Source organism: Microtus oregoni, unplaced genomic scaffold (assembly GCF_018167655.1).
Source record: "Microtus oregoni isolate MIOR12 unplaced genomic scaffold, Mior012 000040F_ref0000088, whole genome shotgun sequence".
Classification (NCBI taxonomy): Eukaryota; Metazoa; Chordata; class Mammalia; order Rodentia; family Cricetidae; genus Microtus; species Microtus oregoni.
Genome location: NW_024543207.1, coordinates 13,083,973 through 13,107,097, shown reverse-complemented (window position 1 = coordinate 13,107,097; position 23,125 = coordinate 13,083,973). Strand labels below are relative to the sequence as shown.

Here is a 23,125-nt window from a genome sequence, read left to right as displayed (position 1 = left end):
GTGTGTGTGTGTGTGTGTGTGTGTGTGTGTGTGTGTGTGTATGTATGTATTAAGCTCTGCCAGGTGGAAGGCCAAAACTTGACCCCTAAATATTCCTGGCACTTCCCCCTAGAATTCAGAGGAAGCAATTTCTATGGAACCCAACAGGTTTTTCTTACAGCTTTCCTTGTACTATAGTATCAAATGCTATTGTAGGGGTAAAGGGATTTAAATGTTAAGTTTACCAGACCAAGGTACTAATTTTGGACAACTGAGAGAATACATTGAAAAAGATACAGTTAAAAAAAATACCTCTCATGGATAGAAAATTTATGAATTTTCTTATGAGGTCTTTCTTAGAGAAAGCCAGCAACAGTGACTAACATTTACTGACTGTTCTCTCTGTACATGTAGTCTCATCCAGTCTGCCACACTGCCCTGTATAGGCATTCACTTCAGGTCCGCTTCTATAGGAGAAACTGGGTCACAGGCCCACATGAGAAAATACAGATGTTTCTGCCCCGGAGTCTCACTGGGTTCTGATCTCACACAGGCTGTCCTCACAGACTGCAGCAATCAACTGCTGCAGAAACACTGGTTCCTGTCCCTGGGGTCGCATGCACATCTGCCTGTGGGCTGCATGTCAGGGCAACTCCAAGCCCTTTATCAATGAATAGATTGTTTAAATCTTTTGTAATTCAATAGGTACCTTTGGTGGCATTTGTCATGTCCCCACCCACATAGGCACCCCACACCCTCCTCCCACAAGTGGAATTCTAGAGTGAATGGGAGAGAGCTAGCAACCCCTCCGAAGGGTGGACCAGGTCCCCCAGGCTCATATACAACGTAGTGAACAGGAAAGATACCGGTGTAAAGGAAAGGGCTTGCCAGCCTGGTGGGCTGGTCCATTTATGCATTAACATTGCTGGGGCAACTTCAGCAGAGCCGTGAGCTCAAGCAGAAGACACTGCTGAGATTTTAGGACACGTGAAGTCAGTGATTCTTCCCCGTTGCTTCTCAGCAGAATCAGTGCAGATGGAAAGAGACACATCTTTATAAGTATCCATCTTGGGAGGGCAAGGGCTGTAGTAGCCAAGTGACCAAGTGGGTTTGTCATTGGAAGCGAGTGCATGAGTTCTGTGTGTGGCTAGTCCCCTGCCCTCCTGCCTTGTGGAAGGCAGATTGCTAGCTTAAGAAGTCCGCTGACTTGATCATCATGTGAAGTATTTTGACTCTTTAGTAAAATAGTGCAATCTATTTTCCTAAGTGGTTGGTTATTGGTTGTAGCAGCATATGCTCTGCTTCTTTGAGAAAGTCCTGTCTGTTTCGTTCATTTGAATCCATTTAATGACACAAACAAGATGAGGAAGTAGCACAGAATTCAGGTTCTAATTCCCACTTGGGAGAAAGCAAGACCTGTTGACACACTGTCTTCCCATAGTAGGATGACCACGCTGTGTGACAGATACTGGCCCTGGGTTCCTGAACTGGGTGTGGTCATCTCAGGAGCACACATCTCCACCCACAGTTGTGGATAATACTGTGACTTCCATGTGCTCCAAGGAACCTAAAGCACTCGTGTCTGAGTGGTGGTTTAGTAATGGAATGGAGACTGCAGCAGGAGGCCTGTCTAAGAATGCCTGTGTGCCCAGCAGAGGTTCCTGTTTGAGAGACTCTTGGTTGTTTCCTTTCCACTGAACGCCAGATTGAGCCTCTGCAAAAGGGGAGAGTGGCTTCTCTTCCCTTTCCTTTTTCTCCTTTGTGACGGCCTCTTCCGCTTCGCTGCCTGTTTATTTTTGCTCCACGCTGTAGTGACATGTTGCTCTTTTTGTGCATGTGTCCCACTGGCTGCCGGACTCTTGGGGACACTCCTTCCTCTCCTTTCTCCCTTTCCTCCCCCTCCTTCCTTCCTTCCTTCCTTCTCTGCGGGAGCAGTCTGCCACGGGCATCATCCCGATGTGAGCGTCCTGGTCCCTACAGCATTCACTCACCGTGCCCTCTCTGGTCTGCAGCTGTGGACATGGCTGGAGGAACTACAGAAGGAGCTGCTGGACGACGTGTACGCCGAGTCGGTGGAGGCCGTCCAGGATCTCATCAAGCGCTTCGGCCAGCAGCAGCAGACCACACTGCAGGTGACAGTCAACGTGATCAAGGAAGGGGAGGACCTCATCCAGCAGCTGAGGTGGGCCTCACCCCTACCCCTCACCCCTACCTCTGCCTGGCCCCACACAGATCCCAAGCTGCACATTGGGTTTCTGCTTTTATCATTCTCTGAACAAAAAGTTCCAATATGCTCTCTAGAAGGCCAGGGACAGTTTTCTTCTCATCCCACTTTCAACCCCCTCAATTGAAAAACGTAACTGTTCACCTTAACACTGTCTAACAACCATCAGAATCTAACTTTCGTTACTGTGTTATCATTGCCCCCTTACTGAAATTTCCTTATAAATGGATGCATTTGACGCTCTTAAGACCACATCCTCTAGCCCCAGGGGACCTGCCTGTCTAGAGTGTGGCAGCATGCCCATTTTTCAGCTCAAGGCCAGGTGGCCTGGAAGGTGTCAGGACAGCCCCTCCTCCCCCCAGTACTCCACTGGGCAGGAGGCAGGGCCAGTTTGGCTTTGTTTCCTCTGGAGGCAGATTTGAAAATTCCTTTGAGGGACTCTTAAGGGTAGCCCCCTGCCCCTAACTCACACGTCACTCAGGACAGTTGGTGGAGTCACTAACTAAACAGCCTTACACGATCGTTGGTAGGGATTTTGAGTACATTAGAGGTTTACCTCTCAGGCAGGAGGATTGCTACTGCAGAACCAGACGCCCACGGTTCTCACTGCTTAGAGCTCCTAGTGCGGTGTTCTGTAATAGTGGACGTCTCAAAAGAGGGCCATAAAGAGCACAGCTGTGTCCCTGCAGCCGCAGGCTTAGCAGAGCAGGCTGCTCAGAGGAAGGGGGCTGCTGGTGTTTTGATAGGGGACAGTGCCTTCCCTTCTCTGAGACAAAGTCCGACTTCCTGCCGGCCTTCTTCCCCTGAAGATTTGCGTTGCCGGATCTGGTGTCTAACAATGTGAGACTTTCTCATTCAATTCCTGTTTGTCTCACTGATGTCCCGTCTGCTTCTCCACTCATACAGGGACTCTGCCATCTCCAGTAACAAGACCCCACACAACAGCTCCATCAACCACATTGAGACGGTGCTGCAGCAGCTGGACGAGGCTCAGTCCCAGATGGAGGAGCTCTTCCAGGAGCGCAAGATCAAGCTGGAGCTCTTCCTGCAGCTGCGGATATTCGAGAGGGATGCCATCGATGTGAGTGGTCAGCCCCAGCCTGCAGCCCTGCCCCCGGCTCCTGTCCCGTGTCCCCACTACCTGAGCAGAAGGAAGGTCCCAAAGCACTGAAGCTCCTGTGGCCTCCGGGAAGGTGGGGGGTGGTCAGCTCGCACTTGGGGGTGGGGACTGCACTGGGCTAAAGGAAGATGAGGAGGACGGCACAGGTGGCAGCAGCAGAGTGTGCTCTGAGGTGGAGGGAGTGCCATGCCTCCCCTGGGGCACGTCAGCCCCAGTCAAACAGTGCAGGACTACACCACACTCCCCTCTCCTAGAGAGAGCGGCCTGTGGAGCCTCCTCTTCCCTCCTGTCCTCCCTTCACACATCCCTCTGTCTTCCGTTTTCTCTCTTAGTAAAGGGACTGATTGTAGCCTGTGCATTCTAAGGACTAGAACTCACCTCCCCCCAATGAAAGTGCCCTTTGGTTTTCCATAATTTCTAAGCTAGAATGGGTTTTCCTATTTGATATGTGCAGAGAAGAAAGAAATATTTACTTCTTTTACCTTTATTCATTGAGAAGGGGGTGGCTCTGCTCAGCAGAGAAGGGTCTCATGCTTGAGGTAGTGGAGCCAAGTCTGAGTGAACGAGACTGAACTGTGAGAGACTGTCAGAAGAACCAAAGCTACTTCATAGCCCATGTGAGCTGTGTCCTGGTGCCTGACTGCTTACACAGCTGGTGGTCAGAACTGGCACACGCATCCTCTCCAGACCACTCAGGTCTAGCCTGTGACTGCGTCCCTTGTGTTAGTGCTCATTCTTACTGCTTGTGGGGTACTCACCTGCCCGGTCCCTGAGCTGCCTCAGAGGCTTGGGACTGGGTGCAGAGGAGGCCAGAAAGGCCTGCACAGACTGTGTGGGTTTCTCAGCTGCAGGGAGATCCTCTATGGGCTGCTCCCTTTGGCTTGTCCTTCAGCCTCATCTTGCGGGGCATCTCCGAAGGTGGCACAAGGTCTTCCTGCAGGCACCTTCAGCTGGCTGGCTACCTGTCCAAACTCCATAAAAGTAGCTTTGTCTTAGTTAATAACAAGAGCTGCGTCAGACCCCCTCTAATCAGAGTGACTGTCAGCCTGCTCCCTGCTCTCCATGTTTTGGCCCTCGGATCCTTGTTGAGACACACAGAGAAGGCATGCTAGACTGTCCCCTGCGGGGACCCACTGGCCTTGGCCTGTCTGGGGCTTGGGGTGGCAGCAAACAGGACAGGCCTGTTTTCTTCTGACTCCAAGTGACTCACACTTCTGAAACTTAGCAGGCTGATGAATGTTTTCAGTTGCAAGATAGACCAGCCAGAAGCATAAGTTGAAGACCCTCTTCTAGAGCCTTCTGCTAGTTGAAAGTACTTCCCACTTTATTTGTATTGATATAATTTACCCTTTATCAAAACCTCATCAGGAAGCACAAACGCGTGCTTACCCTGGGTGGAAACTACAGAACAAGTGTCCTAGGTCACGCTCCTATGCCAGGCAGCAGGTTACAGAAGCCGTCGATTTCGTGCACCGCGGCAGCGTGTCCCGCTCTCTGACAACTGTGGGGCAGCTGAGACGCAGTGCCGTGGGGTCACCCTGATAGCTGGTCATTTAATCCCCTCTCAGCCTTTGCCATGGTAGCTCACCAAGCCTTGATGATGGTGCCTGGGACCACTATTGTGTCAGAATTGTAAAAATGAATTTTCTGTTTTCTTCTCCATCTCGTAGGTAGATGTTTTTATACATGTTTCACCTGAGAGTACTGAGATAGTTGCTTTCTCCTTCCAGAGGCTGCTGATGTGATTAGTGGCAGAACACCTGCCTACTGTACACCAGGCCTTGGTGCCTTTTCTCAATAACAGTTATCTGATGAGGGTAGGAGCCCCTTCCAACTCTGCGTCCATTTGTTTCTTTAATTTAAAAGTTTTTGAACTGGTTTTATTGAAGCCCGATCTCTATCCCACAAAACCAAACACATGTGGCTTCCGTGCCCTCTTTAGACCGTTGGCTCAGACACAGTGAGATGTGGTGGCGTGTGTTGTAAGCCCTGATTTGCATAGATGCTCCTCTCTCTCAGATCATCTCCGACCTCGAGTCGTGGAATGATGAGCTTTCCCAGCAAATGAATGACTTTGATACAGAGGACCTGACCATTGCCGAGCAGCGCCTGCAGCACCACGCAGACAAAGCCCTGACAATGAATAATTTGACTTTCGACGTCATCCACCAAGGACAGGATCTTCTGCAATATGTCAATGAAGTCCAGGCCTCTGGTAAGAAAGGTCCTCCATCCTATGCCCGCTGTGGGTTCTTTCCAGCACCGCAGCACTTGGATGATTGAATGCTGAGCCATCACCTGCCAAGACCAGTTCTTTTAAAGGAAGTATTTGCATTTAATTTCACACAGTACAGTCACATTTAGCTTTATGCTTAGGAAACTTACCGTTAAGTGTTTCCAGAATTGTTTCAAGTAATAAGAACCTTAATGGTGCAAAGTGGTTGGCTGTCTCTGGGAGTGCAATGTAAAACCCAAGGCGGTGTTTGCACATTCCTTATTTTTAGCTTCTGTGTCCAGCAGATGTCACTGCAGCCCCAGTATGTGACTGTCGCACGGGGAGCTTACACTGCAGAGTCCTGCATGCATTGCTCGCTTTACACATAGCCACTTAAATACTTCCTGAAGTGCACCACCCACTCACTTCTGTCAGCTGCTACTCTGTCACTGAGTCCCTGCGGTAGGAGGTGCAGTTGGTTGGCTCACCTATGCGACTCCTCACACCCTAGTGCGCTGGATGTCTGTATAAATGCATCACTGCTGCCCCGGGCCTCTCTGAACCTGCTGGCTAGTACAGTTGGTGCCCAGTGGACAAGCAGTTCCCACACCACATGGGTAGTGCCCTGCTAGGTGAGAGGAGGAGGTGGCAGGTGTGAGCTGGCTTCTAGGGTCTCCCACCACTGTTCACAGGTGTGGAGCTGCTTTGTGACAGAGATGTGGACATGGCCACCCGGGTCCAGGACCTCCTGGAATTTCTTCATGAAAAGCAACAGGAGTTGGATCTAGCTGCCGAACAACACCGGAAACATTTGGAGCAGTGTGTGCAACTGCGCCACCTGCAGGCAGAAGTGAAGCAGGTGCGTGACATTGAGGCATGATGGGAATTCTGGCATGTCAGCTTCAGGAAGGATTTCCCATGGTCTCCATGTAGTTGTCCTGATATGTAAAGTTAGACATACCCCAAGACAGCATCTTATGGTAAAAGTGGAACCCATAGCCTATCCGGATGGCTGGCTGAATAGTGGAAGAGCGCCCAACTCAGTAGCCACAGCCCGTGAGGAGGTCATCCTTGCATTTGTTTTGCTATCTGGTGGTCTCTTGCTTAAAGCACATTACTCCCTAGGCTAAGGAAATGCAGTATTTCTTCACTAAGCTTTTGTTAAAGCCATGGACTGTAAAGTTGGGGGGGGGGGGGTCTCTTGATTTATCTGCATATTAAGTATAATACCACATGGTGTTGAGGCTAAAGCAAGGACGGATTAAACACCAGCAGGGATCATATGTAGATATTGCTCTTGAACCCATGGTGAGGGATACATTGGAGTTCTCCAGTGAAGGGGCTTAATGGAGAAGTGGGGCTGTTATATTCTGTCCATGCCATAGAACACCCTTGTTGGCCTTGTTGAAGGAAGTGCTGGAGCCTCAGACACAGCCTGGTGTGGTGCATATGTGGGTCATATTCACAGGAGAGCGCATGCTCCTGCACCAGATGTGATCAGGGGACGCCTGTTGTTGCTAATGCCATCAGTATAAACAGTAGAAGGAAATGAAGCATTGTAACCTGCAAATGTTTCTTTTTGCCTCAAGAAAAACCACTTGTTCAAGAGATGACTAGTAATTATGCCCTTTGCAGACTGCCTTTGCTTAGACTGCCGAGGTGGCTTTAAAAGGCCGTTTTACCCACACAATGAGTCTGCAGTGTTGTTGACCTGTTCAGTGTCCCATGTGCTATAACGGGCTCAGATTTTGCTGATGTGTACTGTCTTAGTTAGGATTATCATTGCTGTGATGAAACACCATGACCAAAAGCAGCTTGGGGAGGATAGGGTTTATTTCAACCACAGTTATATATAACAGTTCATCATCAAAAGCAGCGAGGGCAGGAACCTGGAGGCAAGAGCTGATACAGAGACCATGGAGGGATGCTGCTTACTGGCTTGCTCCTCATGACTTGCTCAACTTGATTTCTTATAGAACCCAGGACCAGCACCACAAGGATGGCACCACCTATAATGTGCTGGGGACTGGGCCCTCTCCCATCAATCACTAATTTAGAAAATGCTTTACAAGCTTGCCTGTGCTCCTATAGACTTTAATTGAGGGTCCATCATCTCTGGTGACTCTAGCTTGTGGCAGTTGACATAAAACTATGGAGCACAGGGAGCCAGATAACAGTCGCACCTCCAGTCCTTACCTCAGTGTTCGCAGGCATCAGGAACCTGAAGGCAAGAGCAGCACAAGTGTCAGAAGAAGCAGTTTTCAGAACTGACCCAGAGACTTCTGTTCCAAATCACAGGCCAGACTGGGTGTCTTAAATGCTCTCACCAAAAGCTGGGAATTGTTTTCATTTTAAGCGTATTACAAAAGGAAAATGTTATGCATGTACCTTGGGGTCTCAGCCGCAATCCAGAATGAGCTTCCGCAGTGATGGTGTCCTCTCCTGTCCAAATTGATTTCTTCCTGTGTGTGAACTTGGGAGTCTCATGGTTTGGCCCCTGAGCATCGTAGTGCAGCCTATTTCACACCTTGGCTGTTCTATCATTTAACACCGGCCATAGCACAGGAAGGCAGTGAAGCAAACGGACTGCCCTTACTAAGCAGGTGACCAGTCTTGCTGTGGATTAGCAGTAAGAGTCTGAACAGGAAGTAGCAGGGCTCCCTCAAAGGATGCAGAAATCTTAGAATGTGGAGCCTGACCTGTTCTGGTCTGTGTTTGCACAGCCTGCTGAGCTCCTCTGCCTTCTCAAACAGCAGACGCGCAGTACTTTCGAGGCAGTGCTTATGATGAGAGCCCTTCAGGGACTGTGGGCTGTGTCAGGATAGTCAGGGAGTCAGTGCTGCCCCCCTATGAGTGTCCACCTTCCTCATGCCACATCCCTTTAATACAGTACCTCATGTTGAGGGTGCCCCCAACCATAAATTTATTTTTATTGCACTTCATAACTGAAATGTTGCTACTATTATGAGTTATAATATAAATATCCCATGGTCTTAGGTGACCCTCATGAAAAGGTTGTGACCTAAAGGTTGAGAGCTACTGCTCTATACCACTTTGCTGACCCATCCCCCATCCCAGGTGGTTTGCAGGATGCACTGGACATTCCTCGGCTTACAGTTACCCTGTGTCCTGTTTCAGGTGCTGGGTTGGATCCGAAATGGAGAGTCCATGTTAAATGCTGGCCTCATTACCGCCAGCTCACTGCAGGAAGCCGAGCAGCTACAGAGAGAACACGAGCAGTTCCAGCATGCAATTGAGGTAAGGCAGTGCCTGAGGGTGGACCTTCCAGCATAGAGACCAGCCTGATAATTCTTGGTGTGGCACCAACCACTGGAGCCAGCTGTGGCTTGAATGGAAAAGGAAGACAGTGCTCATCAGTTCCCCATTGATTGTGGAGAAAGAAACAGCCCACAGCTGCAGTGAAATGAGGACATCTTGAAGCAAGTATCCAGTGTCCAGGGCCCCTTCTGTCCCATTCCCATGAAAGGGTCTTACTTAGCAGGATGCATGATCTCTGATTAGAAGTATCTTAAATCTGGGAGCTCAAATTGGAGCCTGAGCTGGGGCACTGTAATATCTTGCTGACCTTACAGGCACAGTGTTATATGTAACCAGTTTGGATAAAGTAGAGCGCTAGGGGTGTGAAGGGTCTCTTGCCATGACCAGACAGTAGTCATTCTGATGACAAACCTCTCCGAACTTGCTTAGGCAACAGGATTCACCTTTATAGATTGAGCGGCAATACTACACCAGACAGCAGCCAGAAGCCGTGTCCAGTCTGGACAACTCACCCTTGCTGTTAGTATTGCACTAATTGCTTTAGAATGGGTTTCTTTAGGGGTGGATAATAGTTGTGATGAGTGATCTCAGGGTATAGGCAGGGCTTCAAAAGGGGGTGTTTGAGGATAGAAACCTTGATGTTACTGGAGAAAAAGCCAGAGAAGCCAGCTCTGTTTTATTCCCGACGTCAGTATAGTGTCAGGTACTCACGCCAGTGGCAGCCTCTTCCAGGTAGCCTTGCAAACCTGCATAGCTGCAATGCCCAGGGCTTTTGGTCATCAAGGTCAAGTCAGTCACTTGGGAATCTATAGTCAGTGTTTACAGGATTATTCCCACTGTATCAGGAGAAATGAATGATTGTTTTTCCAAGGTGCTTGAGTGCCCTTGCTGCTGGTGCCTCAAGTTCTAGATCTTACCTGCAGAGCCCCTGGCATTCAGACGTCAGGTTTCATTTACCATGTGATTTTCTTTGGGTGTGGCTTGAAACATTCTCAGCCTCTTTTCTCTCTTTCTCATCTTTTAAAAAAATTGCTAGTTCTTCAAAACTCTTTTCACTGGAGTCTAGAGCTCCAGTTGGAAATGAAATGAAAAGGCATTCACTATAGCCTTTTCTTTCCCACTTGTTGTTTTGCCTGCAGTGGCTGTCACAAAAAGTCGGTAGGGATAATAGACTTGGCAGAGTTGAACAGAGCTTTAGAATATCAGTTGCTAAGAGTTGTTCCTGTTGCTTCTCAAATGGAAAACCCCACAGCTGAGTGCCATTCTGAGAAGTCTTAATGCAGTTCATCCTTCATTAGATAAATTAAATATCAGCTTGGTTGCTGCCAGGCCTAGAACTACCCTCCATATTGGCAAAGCATCCTAGTGAGTAGTAGTTAGGCTTGATTCTCTTAGCCATGACGAGCATTCCAGTTCCTGCCTCTGTGTGTGAGGCCCTGCTGAATGAGCCTTCCCGTCTTTCCTGTGTCTAGAAAACACACCAGAGTGCCCTGCAGGTCCAGCAGAAGGCCGAGGCCATGCTGCAGGCCAACCACTATGACATGGACATGATCCGCGACTGCGCAGAGAAGGTGGCCTCACACTGGCAGCAGCTCATGCTCAAGATGGAAGATCGCCTCAAGCTCGTCAATGCCTCAGTCGCCTTCTACAAGACTTCAGAGCAGGTGGGCAGAGAGGGCCTGCTCCTAGGCTCCTGGTGACTGACTGTTCTGCCATTAGGGACAGCTCCGCCCCCACTGACATATAACAGTAGTGAACACTCAGGTCCAGGTGAAACAGAGGGCATGCTCTGCAGTGAGTTCCCTTGCTCCGTCAGCTGTCGAGAATAGCGAGTGACAGCAGCTGAGAAAACACAGCCTTTCTCTCGTGTGGGAAAACATCAGGGCAGTAGGAAACTCAGTTCTGGCTTTGCTTCTATTCTAAATCCCTCCCTGCCAGCCTCAATTCAGGCAAAGCCCGTGGTGGCCTGTAGCCGGTTAGACAGCAGGTGCTAGGTGATTCCTGAGCCTGGATCTTTGTCCCGCAGGTCTGCAGTGTCCTGGAGAGCCTGGAGCAGGAGTACAAAAGAGAAGAGGACTGGTGCGGTGGGGCCGACAAGCTGGGACCCAATTCTGAAACTGACCACGTCACGCCCATGATTAGCAAACACCTCGAACAAAAGGAGGCCTTCCTGAAGGTATAGGGCTGGGTCACACGGCTTGATTGAGGGCCACAGGGTCTCCTGACTGTCATTTAGAAGTGATTCTAGGTTGTGGGTGCAGACGTAGATGTATAGTTTGAACACACACGGCCCTAACTCTTGCCTCATGTGGAAAGTGACTGGGCTGATAACATTGATAACAGTCTGATCACTTCCGTGAAACTCACTGTCTTACAAGTTTCATGGAGAATGAACTAGAAGTCTGCAAATAACGTTTGACTAGAGGTTACTGTGCTGTGTAACGGTATTACAGTGATGAGATTTCTCTGAGGCAAAGTTACGACTAACAGGAAGGAAGCCCCGTGAATTTTGCAGACAGGAAGTAATTGGCTGGTTGATATGGTGTGAAGCACAATACCTATAGCTTGGACATTCAGCCTCTTTAGGCCTACAGATGGCATCTTGGAAGATGGAGAGACACCAAGGTAGGGTGGACACCAGTGCCTGTGGCTGAGAGTGGGTGCTAGCCTCAGGAAGCAGCCTCTTAGTCCTGTTCACACAGGTTGTCTTCTTCCGAGAAAGTTAAATGCTGGCTCTCAGAAGTGCTTCATCACGTTTTTATGTACATCGTTTTGGCTCACACAGAAGTCACAACTGTGCCTTGAGACAATTACATTTTTTTATTTATTTATTTATTTATTTTGGTTTTTTGAGACAGGGTTTCTCTGTGGCTTTGGAGCCTGTCCTGGAACTAGCTCTTGTAGACCAGGCTGGTCTCGAACTCACAGGGATCCGCCTGCCTCTGCCTCCCGAGTGCTGGGATTGAAGGCGTGCGCCACCACCGCCCGGCTACAGTTACATTTTTTGAAGTGGTCAGATGTTCAGAGACACTGGCCGCGGGGATGCGTCCACACTGAACTTTTAAATAAGCCCTGAGCATCTCTAGCTCCTGGCACCTGGGCCCATCAGAGATGTGGCTGCTCGCTTGTCTTCGTCACTTTACACAGGGTGGTTTCTCTCACGGCTTCAGCATTCTGCCTCCCATTGATCTGTTCCGGGTCTGAAGGTCATCTACCAACAGGATTGTTTAGTCTGGAAAACAGCATTGTGACTCTTTGCGTTAGGGACCTTAGAGAGAGCACAGGGATCCTGGTGTTGAGTAAGTTGGGATGGGACCACCATTGTAGCTTCCATACACTAATTGTAACTGTGTCAAACAAGAGCGTGGGTCTACTCCCTGCTGGCCTCTGTTGTTGGTTTACTATACCAACCGCCGTGAGGTGCTTTAGTTGGGAGATTTGCCTCTCTTGCTCCAGAATGTGCATAATAGGAATTGAATACCACTTAGTTAACATATTTTCACAAAAATTACACAGGAAAAGCCGTGTGGGTGAGGATGTAGAAGGGACCTGTGCGTCTGTGGGTGTTCCTGCCCCTCAGTCCTCACACTGAGGATCTACTGTACATTGATGACATCACCCAGGGTTGCCTAGCACATCAGCAGTCCCCAGTCATGTGCCACCGCCGCAATGCAAAATAACCAACTCCCCAGGTTTTGAGGATTTCACACTAAGAACTGAGGGATGAGTTTGGCCATTCGGGTTCCTTTACATATTGTATGACAGTCTCATCTGTGAGGAGGGGCAGAGAGCCTGGAAGTATTTACTGTCAGTCTGGCCTTTACAGAAATCTAGGCCCAGTGTAGCTGGGCCCTGTGCTACCAGCTTCCCATTAGTCTGCATGGTGGTCTGGAGCTGCCAGGGACCTCAGGGCTTGACTGGAAAAGGAAGGGTTCTGCCTTCGGTGTCTTGCCACGCAGCCTGTTTACTCAGCAGTCCTAACGTGATCTGACCTTGCAAAGTGAAGGAGTCTGTTTCTTTTTTGTTTTAAATAGAATTTAATCTCTGCATTTTGTAAACCATAAGTTAGCCAAGTGGCTGTTAAGTAAAAGACTTCTGATAAAGTCTTATGAGATTGGCGTTTCTAGATTCTCAGAAACACAAATCTGCATGAATCACATCACCTATACATTGTCCCCCAGTTACATATCTGCATTAGTCACATGACCGATACATTGTCCCCCAGACACATATCTGCAGGAATCACATGACCGCTACCTTGTCCTCCATTGTTTCTTAGGCTTGCACACTGGCCCGAAGAAATGCAGACGTCTTTCTGAAATACCTGCACAGGAACAGCGTGAGCATGCCAGGAATGGTGACGCACATCAAAGCCCCGGAGCAGCAAGTGAAAAGTGAGCATGCTGCCACTCCGCTTCCCTGTTTGTCCTAAGTGTCAGGTCATGCTAATGACAGCCTCATTAGCTGGCAGTTCAGTAACGGACGCCAAGAAATACGTAGCCCAGTAATATACTGAGTGAGCTATGTGCAAAACAGAAAACATTGTGTCAGGCGGATAGTTACTGTCCGTGCCTGTTAATGTATGTGAGTGGACATACATCAGAAATGAAGATGGCAGTTATTTAAATGCAGAGTCGTTTTAAAAGCTAACTCAAAATCATGGACCAGTATTGTGGCTACAAAATGCTTTCAGTGATGTATAGCTAAGACATGGTTAACGATAAAAGCAAACTGCAAAGTGTTATATAGTTTGTACCACTTGAGTATAATACAATTTTTTAAATTAATTTACATGTAGATTGATAGAAAAAGGTCTGGGGAAATTTATACCCAAGTTTAATTAGTGGGGTTGGTATATATAGAACGTGAAATAGATGAAGCCTGAGGTATACAGACAGAGTAAGTAGCTGCTGTAACCACTTTCACCCAGCTGAACCTGAGCTTTATCTGCAAGCGTTGTGACATGGACGCTTGTGTCTTGGAGTAATGGAGACTGTGGACTGCTGGAAATACTTTGTTTCTCCTGGAGTATAACTGGTGACAAAAGGTTTGTGCATCTCTTAGAATGAGGGCAGGCAGATGCGACTACCTGGGACTTGTGAGATCAATCCAGGGAGTCAGACAACGGTCTCATAGTCTCTCAGGAACTAGAGCCACCCCCAGACCCCCGAAGGCAGTTAACACTGTGCTTAGCTGCTTCTTGAACAACTTATTACTACTCAGAGCTGGAAACGTGAGCAGAGGGATTTCTTGATGCACCAATTGCCGTTCACATGCAGCGCTTGGGTGGAAGTGGTAGCTTAATACTCTGATGGATTTAAAAATTTCAAAATAGCTGGGTGTGCTGGACCACGTCTTTAACCCCAGCATTCACAGAAGCAGGCAGATCTCTGAGTTGGAGGGTAGCCTGGTTTCTAGAGTGAGATAACCTTATCTCGGATTTGCTCTGCTTTCAATAACTGGAAATATGGCCCCGGGACTCTGCACCGTTGCTGAGCTGTTTATTGGCACTGAGAGATCTGGAAGAGAGGCAGACGTTGTCTTCATTAATTAACATGAGCTCATGGGCCCCAGTGGATGACTGAACCCATGGTCACATGATGGCCCCACTTGAACTCAACAAGTCACCAAATAAAATCTGAACTGACTTTGCTAACCTGGCTGAGGTTTTCCGTGCAGCAGAGCAGTGTGGCCGCTGAGCTGATGCACAGATGAGACTCTTGTGCTTTCTCACAAAGCACACAGCCTGCTGCTTTTAAGACTTCCTAATGTGACAAATTATATTACAAGTATCAATGGTTTGACATGGATTTCTGTCTTGACACTTCTTTTCCGAAGCTTTTTCTTTGTTTTACTATCTTCTAGAATGAATTTACTATAAAAAAGAAAACTTAAAGGTATTGTCTTTGTCAGGGTTTTATTGGTGTGAAGAGACACATTGACCACGGCAGGTCTTCTAAAGGAAAACATTTGATTGAGCCTGGCTTACATTGTCTTCATGGCAGGAAGCACGGCAGCATGTATACAGGCAGGCATGGTGAAGGATCTTAGAGTCCTCCATTCGGATCATCAGGCAGCAAGAAGAGTGTGCAACTGCGTCTGGCTCGAGCTTCTGAAATCTCAAGCCCACCCCCAGTGACATACTTCCTCCAACAAGGCCACATGTCCTAATCCCTTCAAATGCCCTCCTCAGCACCAAATAAACAGAAGTCGAAAGTGAAAAGTGGACCACGAGGATGTAGAGGATGTAGATCAGTTGACAGTGTGCTTGCCTGGCATCTGGGCAGTGCTGGGTTCAGTCCCTAGTGCCGCATGAACCAGGCATGACGGTGTACTACCGTGATTCCAGCCCTCAGGAGGTGGCAGCAGAGGTCAGAAATTAGAATAGGTTGTCCGAGCTATCTGTGGAGTTTCAGAGATATCTGTTTAGCAAATTAGGTCTGTGACTTATATGTCCCAGTAGTTTTTCCTGATTTTTTTTTTATGTGCCCAATGTTTTGACAGTAGCTATTGTTCATCAGTTTTAGTTTCTATGTAAGGTATTTTTGCCTTCACTGCTTCCTGGTCCTCTGCTTCTCTAATTCCCTCCTTCCCCTCCTAAGGCTTTATGATTAACAAGTATAAGGAAACAACAAATTATTTTTAATTATTTTAGCTCTATTGCACTGTTATTTTAAGACAGACTTTCATATGTATCTCACAGTGGCTTCAGACTCAAGGGTGAGAGGATAAGGAGTCTGCTCCAGGTGCCGACTGAGATCTTAGACAGGAGCAGCGTCTTTCTTAGCCTGTCTTGCTGTGAAATAAGCAGAGACATCTAAGTGAAAACAAGAGATTCTAGTGTTTCAGTGGAGAACAAGCACCAACATCTTTTCCTTTTTCATCTCAGATATCTTGAATGAACTCTTCCAGCGGGAAAACAGGGTATTACATTATTGGACCATGAGAAAAAGGCGGCTGGACCAGTGCCAGCAGTATGTGGTCTTTGAAAGGAGCGCCAAACAGGTCAGTGCATACCGGGCTCCCCACGCCCTCCTCCCATGTTCACACAGGAGTGCTCAGCAGTTAGTGTTCCTCCCATGCTCACACAGGGTGAGTGCTCAGCAGTAGTGTTCCTCCCATCCTCACACAGGGTGAGTGCTCAGCAGTAGTGCTCCTCCCATGCTCACACAGGGTGAGTGCTCAGCAGTTAGTGCTCCTCCCATGCTCACACAGGGTGAGTGCTCAGCAGTTAGTGTTCCTCCCATCCTCACACAGGGTGAGTGCTCAGCAGTAGTGCTCCACCCATGCTCACACAGGGTGAGTGCTCAGCAGTAGTGCTCCACCCATGCTCACACAGGGTGAGTGCTCAGCAGTTAGTGCTCCTCCCATGCTCACACAGGGTGAGTGCTCAGCAGTTAGTGCTCCACCCATGCTCACACAGGGTGAGTGCTCAGCAGTAGTGCTCCACCCATGCTCACACCTCCTTTCCTACATGGGCAGATTTTTGTTATAAAAGCCCTCTTTAACGCACTACATTCTGATGGCAGAAACAATCATGTCCTTTAAGCTTGTAACAAAAATAAAGCCCCAAAGCCTGTGAAAGTGTGACGCCCTGTTTGTTTCATGCTGTACAAGTGTGCCATTTGGTTTTCCCGACCTGCCTTCACCTCACACCTAGAGCTGCCAAGTACAAGTCATTGATGTAATTATTGTTTCCAAAGCTTTGTCGAGTCCTGGGTAAGTGCGTATAGAAACTCAGCAGGTGCTTTCTCTCTTACACTGCTGTGTTTATATATTAAGGAAAAAGTGAATTTTCAGGTAAATTTTGAGCTAAAACTACATGAGAAACATGACAGAATTTCTAATAATTCAAGATAATCAAAAAGGGTTCTTGAGTTTGGCTGAGGCAGAGACATGAAAGGGTCCATTATATCCTGAGGGCACTGTGGGATAAAGTGCTTATGGGGAGACTGTCTTCAGACTGACTGAACTTCATTTTAAAGTAATCTATTTACTTATGTCTTGAGCAGTAAAATTCATCTCAGTTCTCTTGGCTTTAGTATAGGCAGAGAAATGCAGGATTAATTTCATTCCCTCAAAACATGAGTGTGTAGGATCAAAACCCCGTGCCATTGTCCTTGGCGTCTCATCAGCTCTCATTGTTCGCCATGTTCAGAGAGTCCAGTTTTATCCCATGCTTTTTCAGTCACAGTCCAGCTGGCCTTGGTGAGCTCCCAGTAGATCAGCTCCACTGTCTCAGTTGCTGGCTTTGTGGGAGCCTAGCCAGTTTGGATGTTCACCTTCCTAGATATGGACAGAGGGGGGAGGACCTAGGACTTACCACAGGGCAGGGAACCCTGACTGCTCTTTGGACTGGAGAGGGAGGGGGAGAGGAGTGGGAGGAGGGGGAGAAGGGTGGGAGGAGGGGGAGGGAAATGGGAGGCTGGGAGGAGGTGGAAACTTGTCTTTTTTTTTTCTTCCTTTTCTCAATAATAAAAAAAAATGAAAAAAAAAAAACAAAAAAAAACGTGAGTGTGCCTAGGCTTGGGGTGGATATCCTCTGTGTGAAGTGATTGCCACCCAGGGCTGCTCCTGTGGGCAGTCAGTGTTGACCTCTGTCCTGAGAGTCCAGTGTGGGCTCTTTGTGAAACCACACACAGCACCACACGCCTGACCCCAAACATTCATTCAGGCCTTGCCAGCCAGGGAGAAATGAAATTTCAGTTTAGGTTTCTCACATAGCATATAGATTTTGTTCCAGGCTGATTTGTTAGTTTCAAAGGGCAGCCATGTTGAGAACGTCTCAACTACCTACAGATTCTGGAGCTTGGATCTGGTTCTCTGTTGACCTCTTCTCTCATCTGTGATCAAATCCGCACAGTGGCGGGCTGTGGTGTCTCATGACACTCCACTGCACGGTGCTTCATGTTATGGAGGTGGCTCTGGTTCCTAACGAGGCAGTGTTACACATCCTTTCACACGGTTAGGTTGAGTTCAGCTGCAGGGAGCACAGCTTCATGTCCTTCTGGCATTGCTGATGGGGACCTGCCAGGCTGCTGACCTGAGCTCTGCTCCACATGGACCCATGGCATCTGGTAGATATCCCCGGCTCACGGCAGACCATGCTCCCTCAGATTTTGTGGTTTTCAGTGTCGCATGCTAAGATTTCTAAGTGGATGGCAGTGTGGAAAGGGGCATGGTCTCCATGGTACCACCTCTGGGCTTGTCATTCCCCTGGCCCTTCCTGCTTCCACCTCCCAGGGCTTCCTGTCTTATCTCCACCACTGAAGCTGCCTGGGATGGAGTTCAGGCTGTTCTTGATACTTCCTCTCCTCTTATCTGTCCCTGGTGTCTCCCAGCCCTGACCTCTATTTTCGGCTCCCAAATGTATAAATTTCTGGTACTCCTCAGCGTGTCTCCACTTGGCCTCACCAGAAGCTAAGCTGCTCTCCTGAGTCCCTGTGCCCGGGCCCCACTCTCATGGTAATTCAGTGAGGAGTGACAGGTGTGTCTTCCATCCCTGCCTTTCCTTTGTTCTCCTTGCCCCCCTTTTGTTTCTTAGTTGGGGGTGCTGACCTCCTGTGTGCCCCACTCTACCCTCCCCATCCCAACAGAGCCTCTGCCATTTCCACTCAGTCTCCATTTCATCCTTCTCTGTACAGTGCCCATATTCGCGACTACAAAGAACTTCAAGCTCTGCCCGCACCTCTGTGGGCTCACTTGCTCTCCAGCCTCTGCTCTGGCCTCTTCTGCTTTCTCTCCTGTGGCAGGCCGAGCTGGCCTCTGATCACACATGTCATCCCCGGGCTGCTCCTTCGCCTGCAAGTCCCACAGGAGACCCCGCCTCCCATGGCCCTCCTGATACGGTCCTCCTTTTCTCATCGGGATTGCGATCTGACTCACTTTTCGTCTGTCTCCTTTGCACTTTGTAAGCTGAGGGGCAGGCATCTGGCTCCCTAGTTTCTCATGGAATCTGGCTGCAGCCTGGGGTTCTGGCCACTCTTATTCCTGAGGTCATCTGCCTCTACAGTGTGTACTCAGAAACACTTTTCAATGGGGCCTTCATTTTTGCCAGTGTTAACATTGTTTCCAAGATGGACTGACCATCTTTATTTAAGCTCAAAGAAGAAAATGTCCAGCTGATAGCTGAACTGCCCCATGGCTTGAATTCCTACAAAAATTCCACAGTGGGACTGGGGGCAGTGGCATAGGAGGTAAAGTTCTTAGGACTAAATTTGAACCCCAGAACCGACATTTTAAAAAAAAGTTGAGCAAAAAACAAAACAAAGTCATGCTATGGAGGTATACACTTAAAATCACAGTGCTGAGGGAGGCAGAGATAGGCATAGCCTATTTGATTAGTCCCAAGCCAATGGGAGAAACTCCCTAAAATGAGAGTGGCTGGCTCCTGAGTGGTGACATCATAAATTAACCTCTGACCTTCACATCTGCACATGCAGTGTGCACATGTGCACACACTGCCAACAATGCAGTGACGTATCTGAAAGAGAAGCTAAGTGGGTGTTCCAGCAGCAACATGTTAGCACAGATGGCTTCAGGACTCTGGGACACAGAGACGTTCCTGCTTTTTAAAATGCTGGTTTTCCTTAGCTTGGCCTGTTCGGACTTGTTTAAATAGTCCGATTCCATTTTAAGCACTGACACCTTTCCTCAAGCATTGTCGTTAGACTGGGAAGGCGAAGTCCTGGCTTCTCCTGAGCGTAAGATTATGCATACTGTGGGATGGGTCCTCTCCACCCCCAAGTACGAGTGAAGTGTAGGCATCAGTCCAGGTGGTTCCAGGGACGTAGTAGTCTGGGAAGGAAACCGAAGGCTAGAAAGGCACACCTGTTTTGACTTGAAACCCTGTAGCATTAGAAAGCTATGGCTTTCTCTGTCCTTCTCCCAGCCCACCTCTGTGTTCTTGAAAAGAGACATTGAGTAGAGGTTCTCTGACTGTGCTGTTAGGGTCATGGTCATAAGAACTCTTTGAACCATTGTCATGTTGGTGACAGAACCCTTTTGCCCTGCCCTGCTCTTTAACCCTGGAGCCGTGATGCTCCTATCAGCCGTGTATCTGTATGAGGGGTTGTTAATGCGTGCCAACCTTGGCCTACACGACAAGGCATGCAGTGATGTCTGCTTCCCCTAAACGTGTTTGCATTGCTCTCCTGTAGGCGTTAGAGTGGATCCATGACAACGGGGAGTTCTACCTTTCCACACACACCTCTACAGGGTCCAGCATCCAGCATACCCAGGAGCTGCTGAAAGAACATGAGGAGTTTCAGATAACGGCCAAGGTAAACCTGCAGGAATGGGTTTCTGGTCCACGAGTCTTCTCGGCTCTCCCACTACAACCCAGAACATCCACTTCAGGGAAGGGTACTTGTCAGAGGCAGTATTGAGAGAGGCCTGTGACGCTGGAGAAATGGCTGCCCAGTGAGGTGCCATAGGCTGAGCTGATGTGATGTTCTTCCCCGGTGGGAGCCTTTAATGGTCTCACTTTGTTTACCTGTGATGTGTTCACCTGATTTCTGCAACAACCTCCATGTCTTCTAGCTTTTGCTTTGTTTCTTGTGTTATTTCTTGGCTGTCTTCCTCTTGTTTGCTTTTTGAGTTATTTTATCAAGTGTTGCTGTTTTTCTGAAACACCAGGGGGTGTGTGATCATCTGATTCTGTATTCTGTGCCTTGCCCTTCCTTATCACCAGTTCCTGGAAAGCACCACAGTGGTACCACTCAGCACAGTCCGTTCCCAACACCGTCTGTGGCTACAGCTGGCAAAGCTGATGTCACAGTCTCGGTTACTGGTTGTTCACCTGTTTGAGACACTAGAGGCGTTGCCGCTTTCCTCTTTAAAAGAGAATTGGATGCCTATTTCAGATGGATTGTATCTTGGTGTCACCTGGACTATAAGTAAACAGACACATTGACACAGATTGTTCCCGAAAGCGTGCTTCTCAGGGGCTGGTTCTGGTCTTTATCTCAGGGTGTTTTGAATTGCCTAGAATTAGTTCCCTTCTCTATGATTTTGCTGCTTTTTTTGTCCTCAGAGTTTGTTTTTAAATACCATTTATTTGTGTTGAGCTATACATGCTACAGCATACATGGAGGGGTTGAGGCTGGCTGGTGGGAGTTGGTTCTCCTTTGACCCTGTGATCCTGGGGACCGCGCTCAGATTTCCAGCTTAACAGCAAGTCTCATTCAGTGACCCCCTAGCTTGATATTCAGTAAATGGTTGGTTTTATTTTGTGTGGGTGTGTGCACACACGCTGAAAGATTTTTTTAAAATACATTTTAACAGTATGTTTGAGTTTTTAGAAGATGCTGACAGTTATTTCAGATTTAAGAGTGAAAAATAATTGACCAACCTGAATAACATATTTTTTTTACAAAAAGATATAAGTATTCCTGTAAAGAAACAGGAATAATTATCTTTAAAGAGAGAGAGAGAGAGAGAGAGAGAGAGAGAGAGAGAGAGAGAGACTAAAAGGAGGGAAGGGAGGGAGAGAGGGACTGGCCATGATGGCACACACCTGTAATCCCAGAACCTGGGAGGCAGAGACAGATGAATCTCTTGTGAATTTAAGGCTAGCCTGGTCTACATAATGAGTTCAGTCCTGCCAGGGCTATAGAGAGAGACCCTGTCTCCAAAAACCCAAAACATCTAGAATAACTGTCTTATGTGGCCCTTAACCAGCTTTGAAGACATAAAGAGGACTTTTCCCACCAATTGATGTCACAATAGCTACTTTGTGTTTGGCCTGTTTCTGTTTTTGCTTCTGTAACATTTGTGGATCCTCCTCCTGGCCTCTCTTCCGTTTCCCCTCAGTTTCTGAGTGTGCTGGGCCTTGGGTAGCCTGGTCCTGATCATCATGCACTGGGGCTGCAGAGAGCTGGTTCCCTAGTGCACTGGGTGGGATGATGGGCACTGGGGAGGGTGGGACTCAGGCAGGGTGGAAAATGCCCCCTCCTAGAGATCCCGAGAACACCCAGAGAGCAGACTGGTCCTGCATCAAAGGTGTGAGGACCGTGGCTTTCCATTCCCTGGATACAGCACATTCAGCCATGTAATTCGTGTTTTGTTAGTAAAGGTACAAAATCATCAGTACTGGGAGTGTTACAATTCTGTTTTTCTCCAGCGATCCTTTGATTGGAAGGATGTTAAGGAAGTGCCTAATGTTGCACCCAGAGGTAGATCAGAAAACAGCTGTTTCCTCCTCTGCTCAGCTCCCAGTCATGTTGGTCTCCTTAGCCTCTTCACAGCCCTGGGGCTGCACTGCTGTTGATTTCAGTGATGGGTCCACTCCATTCACTAGGGCAATAGGTGTGGGAGGTTTCCCATTACTCCCAAACATTCCTTCCTATTGAGTTTGAGTGTGGCTATTGGAAGGTTAAGGCAGTGGGTTGCATATCTTTGAATCTTGTGTTTTGTAAAATCTAAAACTGTATCATCTGACCACGCTGTTCCCAAGTCTGTACAACTAACTATTGATTTTGTTAAACATTATGTTATATTAGGTTTTGTTTACTGTATTAAGGTCGGCAAACTGTGTTGTCTTTATTTTTATTTTTACTTATTTATTCTCAGCTCTTAAGGTACTTAAACCGTTAAAATTTGTCTGTGCAGATTTAGCGTTATTTACTCGGGTGGACTTCACCACAGTGGAAGAGATATTAGTATATAACACCCCCTGCTTCTGGAGGTGACATTCATACCAGAAAGACAAACAACAGTCATACAAAAGATAGAAATAATTTACACCATCTTAGAAAATAATAAGTAGATCGAAGAGTGACTGACATAGAGCAACTGTGCTTTGGAGGTGGTCCACAGAACTGTTAACAAGATGATCCACGGGATACTTAGGAAGGTGGTCCACGAGACTGTTAGGAAGGTGGTTTTTATTAGAGAAGAGATGTGAAGGGACATTCTCTGGGGATATCTAGGTATAGTCTTCTCTGCAGAAGCACCTGCAAACAGAGCCAGAGGAAGACCTGAGCCAGGTAATGGGAACTAGGTACTCAACCCCAGGTCTTGCTGTGAAGTTAGACTAGGGAGGTTTCCCAGAGAATTCTGGCTCAAAACTTTCATTTCACATTTACAAAATCAGATAGTTTAGAATGGGAGTTGAAATCTGACTTTGTTTTCAACAATTTTCAGTTGATTTTCTAAATATGAATCAGTGGTTAAGAGAACTGGCTGTTCTTCCCTAGGACCCAGGTTCTATTCCCAGCACCCACATGATGGCCTAGAGCTGTCTGAAACTCAGGTTCCACGGAATCTGATGCCCCAGCACACTGGTGGTGCATAAATGTACGTGTAG

General features: G+C 48.0%; 1 protein-coding gene across 2 annotated transcripts in view; it reads left to right on the top strand.

The window, feature by feature from the left end:
* Trio (trio Rho guanine nucleotide exchange factor) overlaps positions 1-23,125 on the top strand; it is a 286,543-nt gene that overhangs the window by 162,469 nt on the left and 100,949 nt on the right. For both annotated transcript variants that reach the window (XM_041632132.1, XM_041632133.1), the window contains exons 12-21: positions 1,992-2,161; positions 3,110-3,284; positions 5,343-5,538; positions 6,231-6,397; positions 8,677-8,796; positions 10,290-10,481; positions 10,844-10,993; positions 13,097-13,211; positions 15,707-15,822; positions 19,977-20,099. In XM_041632132.1, coding sequence (XP_041488066.1) covers positions 1,992-2,161; positions 3,110-3,284; positions 5,343-5,538; positions 6,231-6,397; positions 8,677-8,796; positions 10,290-10,481; positions 10,844-10,993; positions 13,097-13,211; positions 15,707-15,822; positions 19,977-20,099 — 1,524 coding nt within the window. The remainder of the gene's footprint in view (positions 1-1,991; positions 2,162-3,109; positions 3,285-5,342; positions 5,539-6,230; positions 6,398-8,676; positions 8,797-10,289; positions 10,482-10,843; positions 10,994-13,096; positions 13,212-15,706; positions 15,823-19,976; positions 20,100-23,125) is intronic.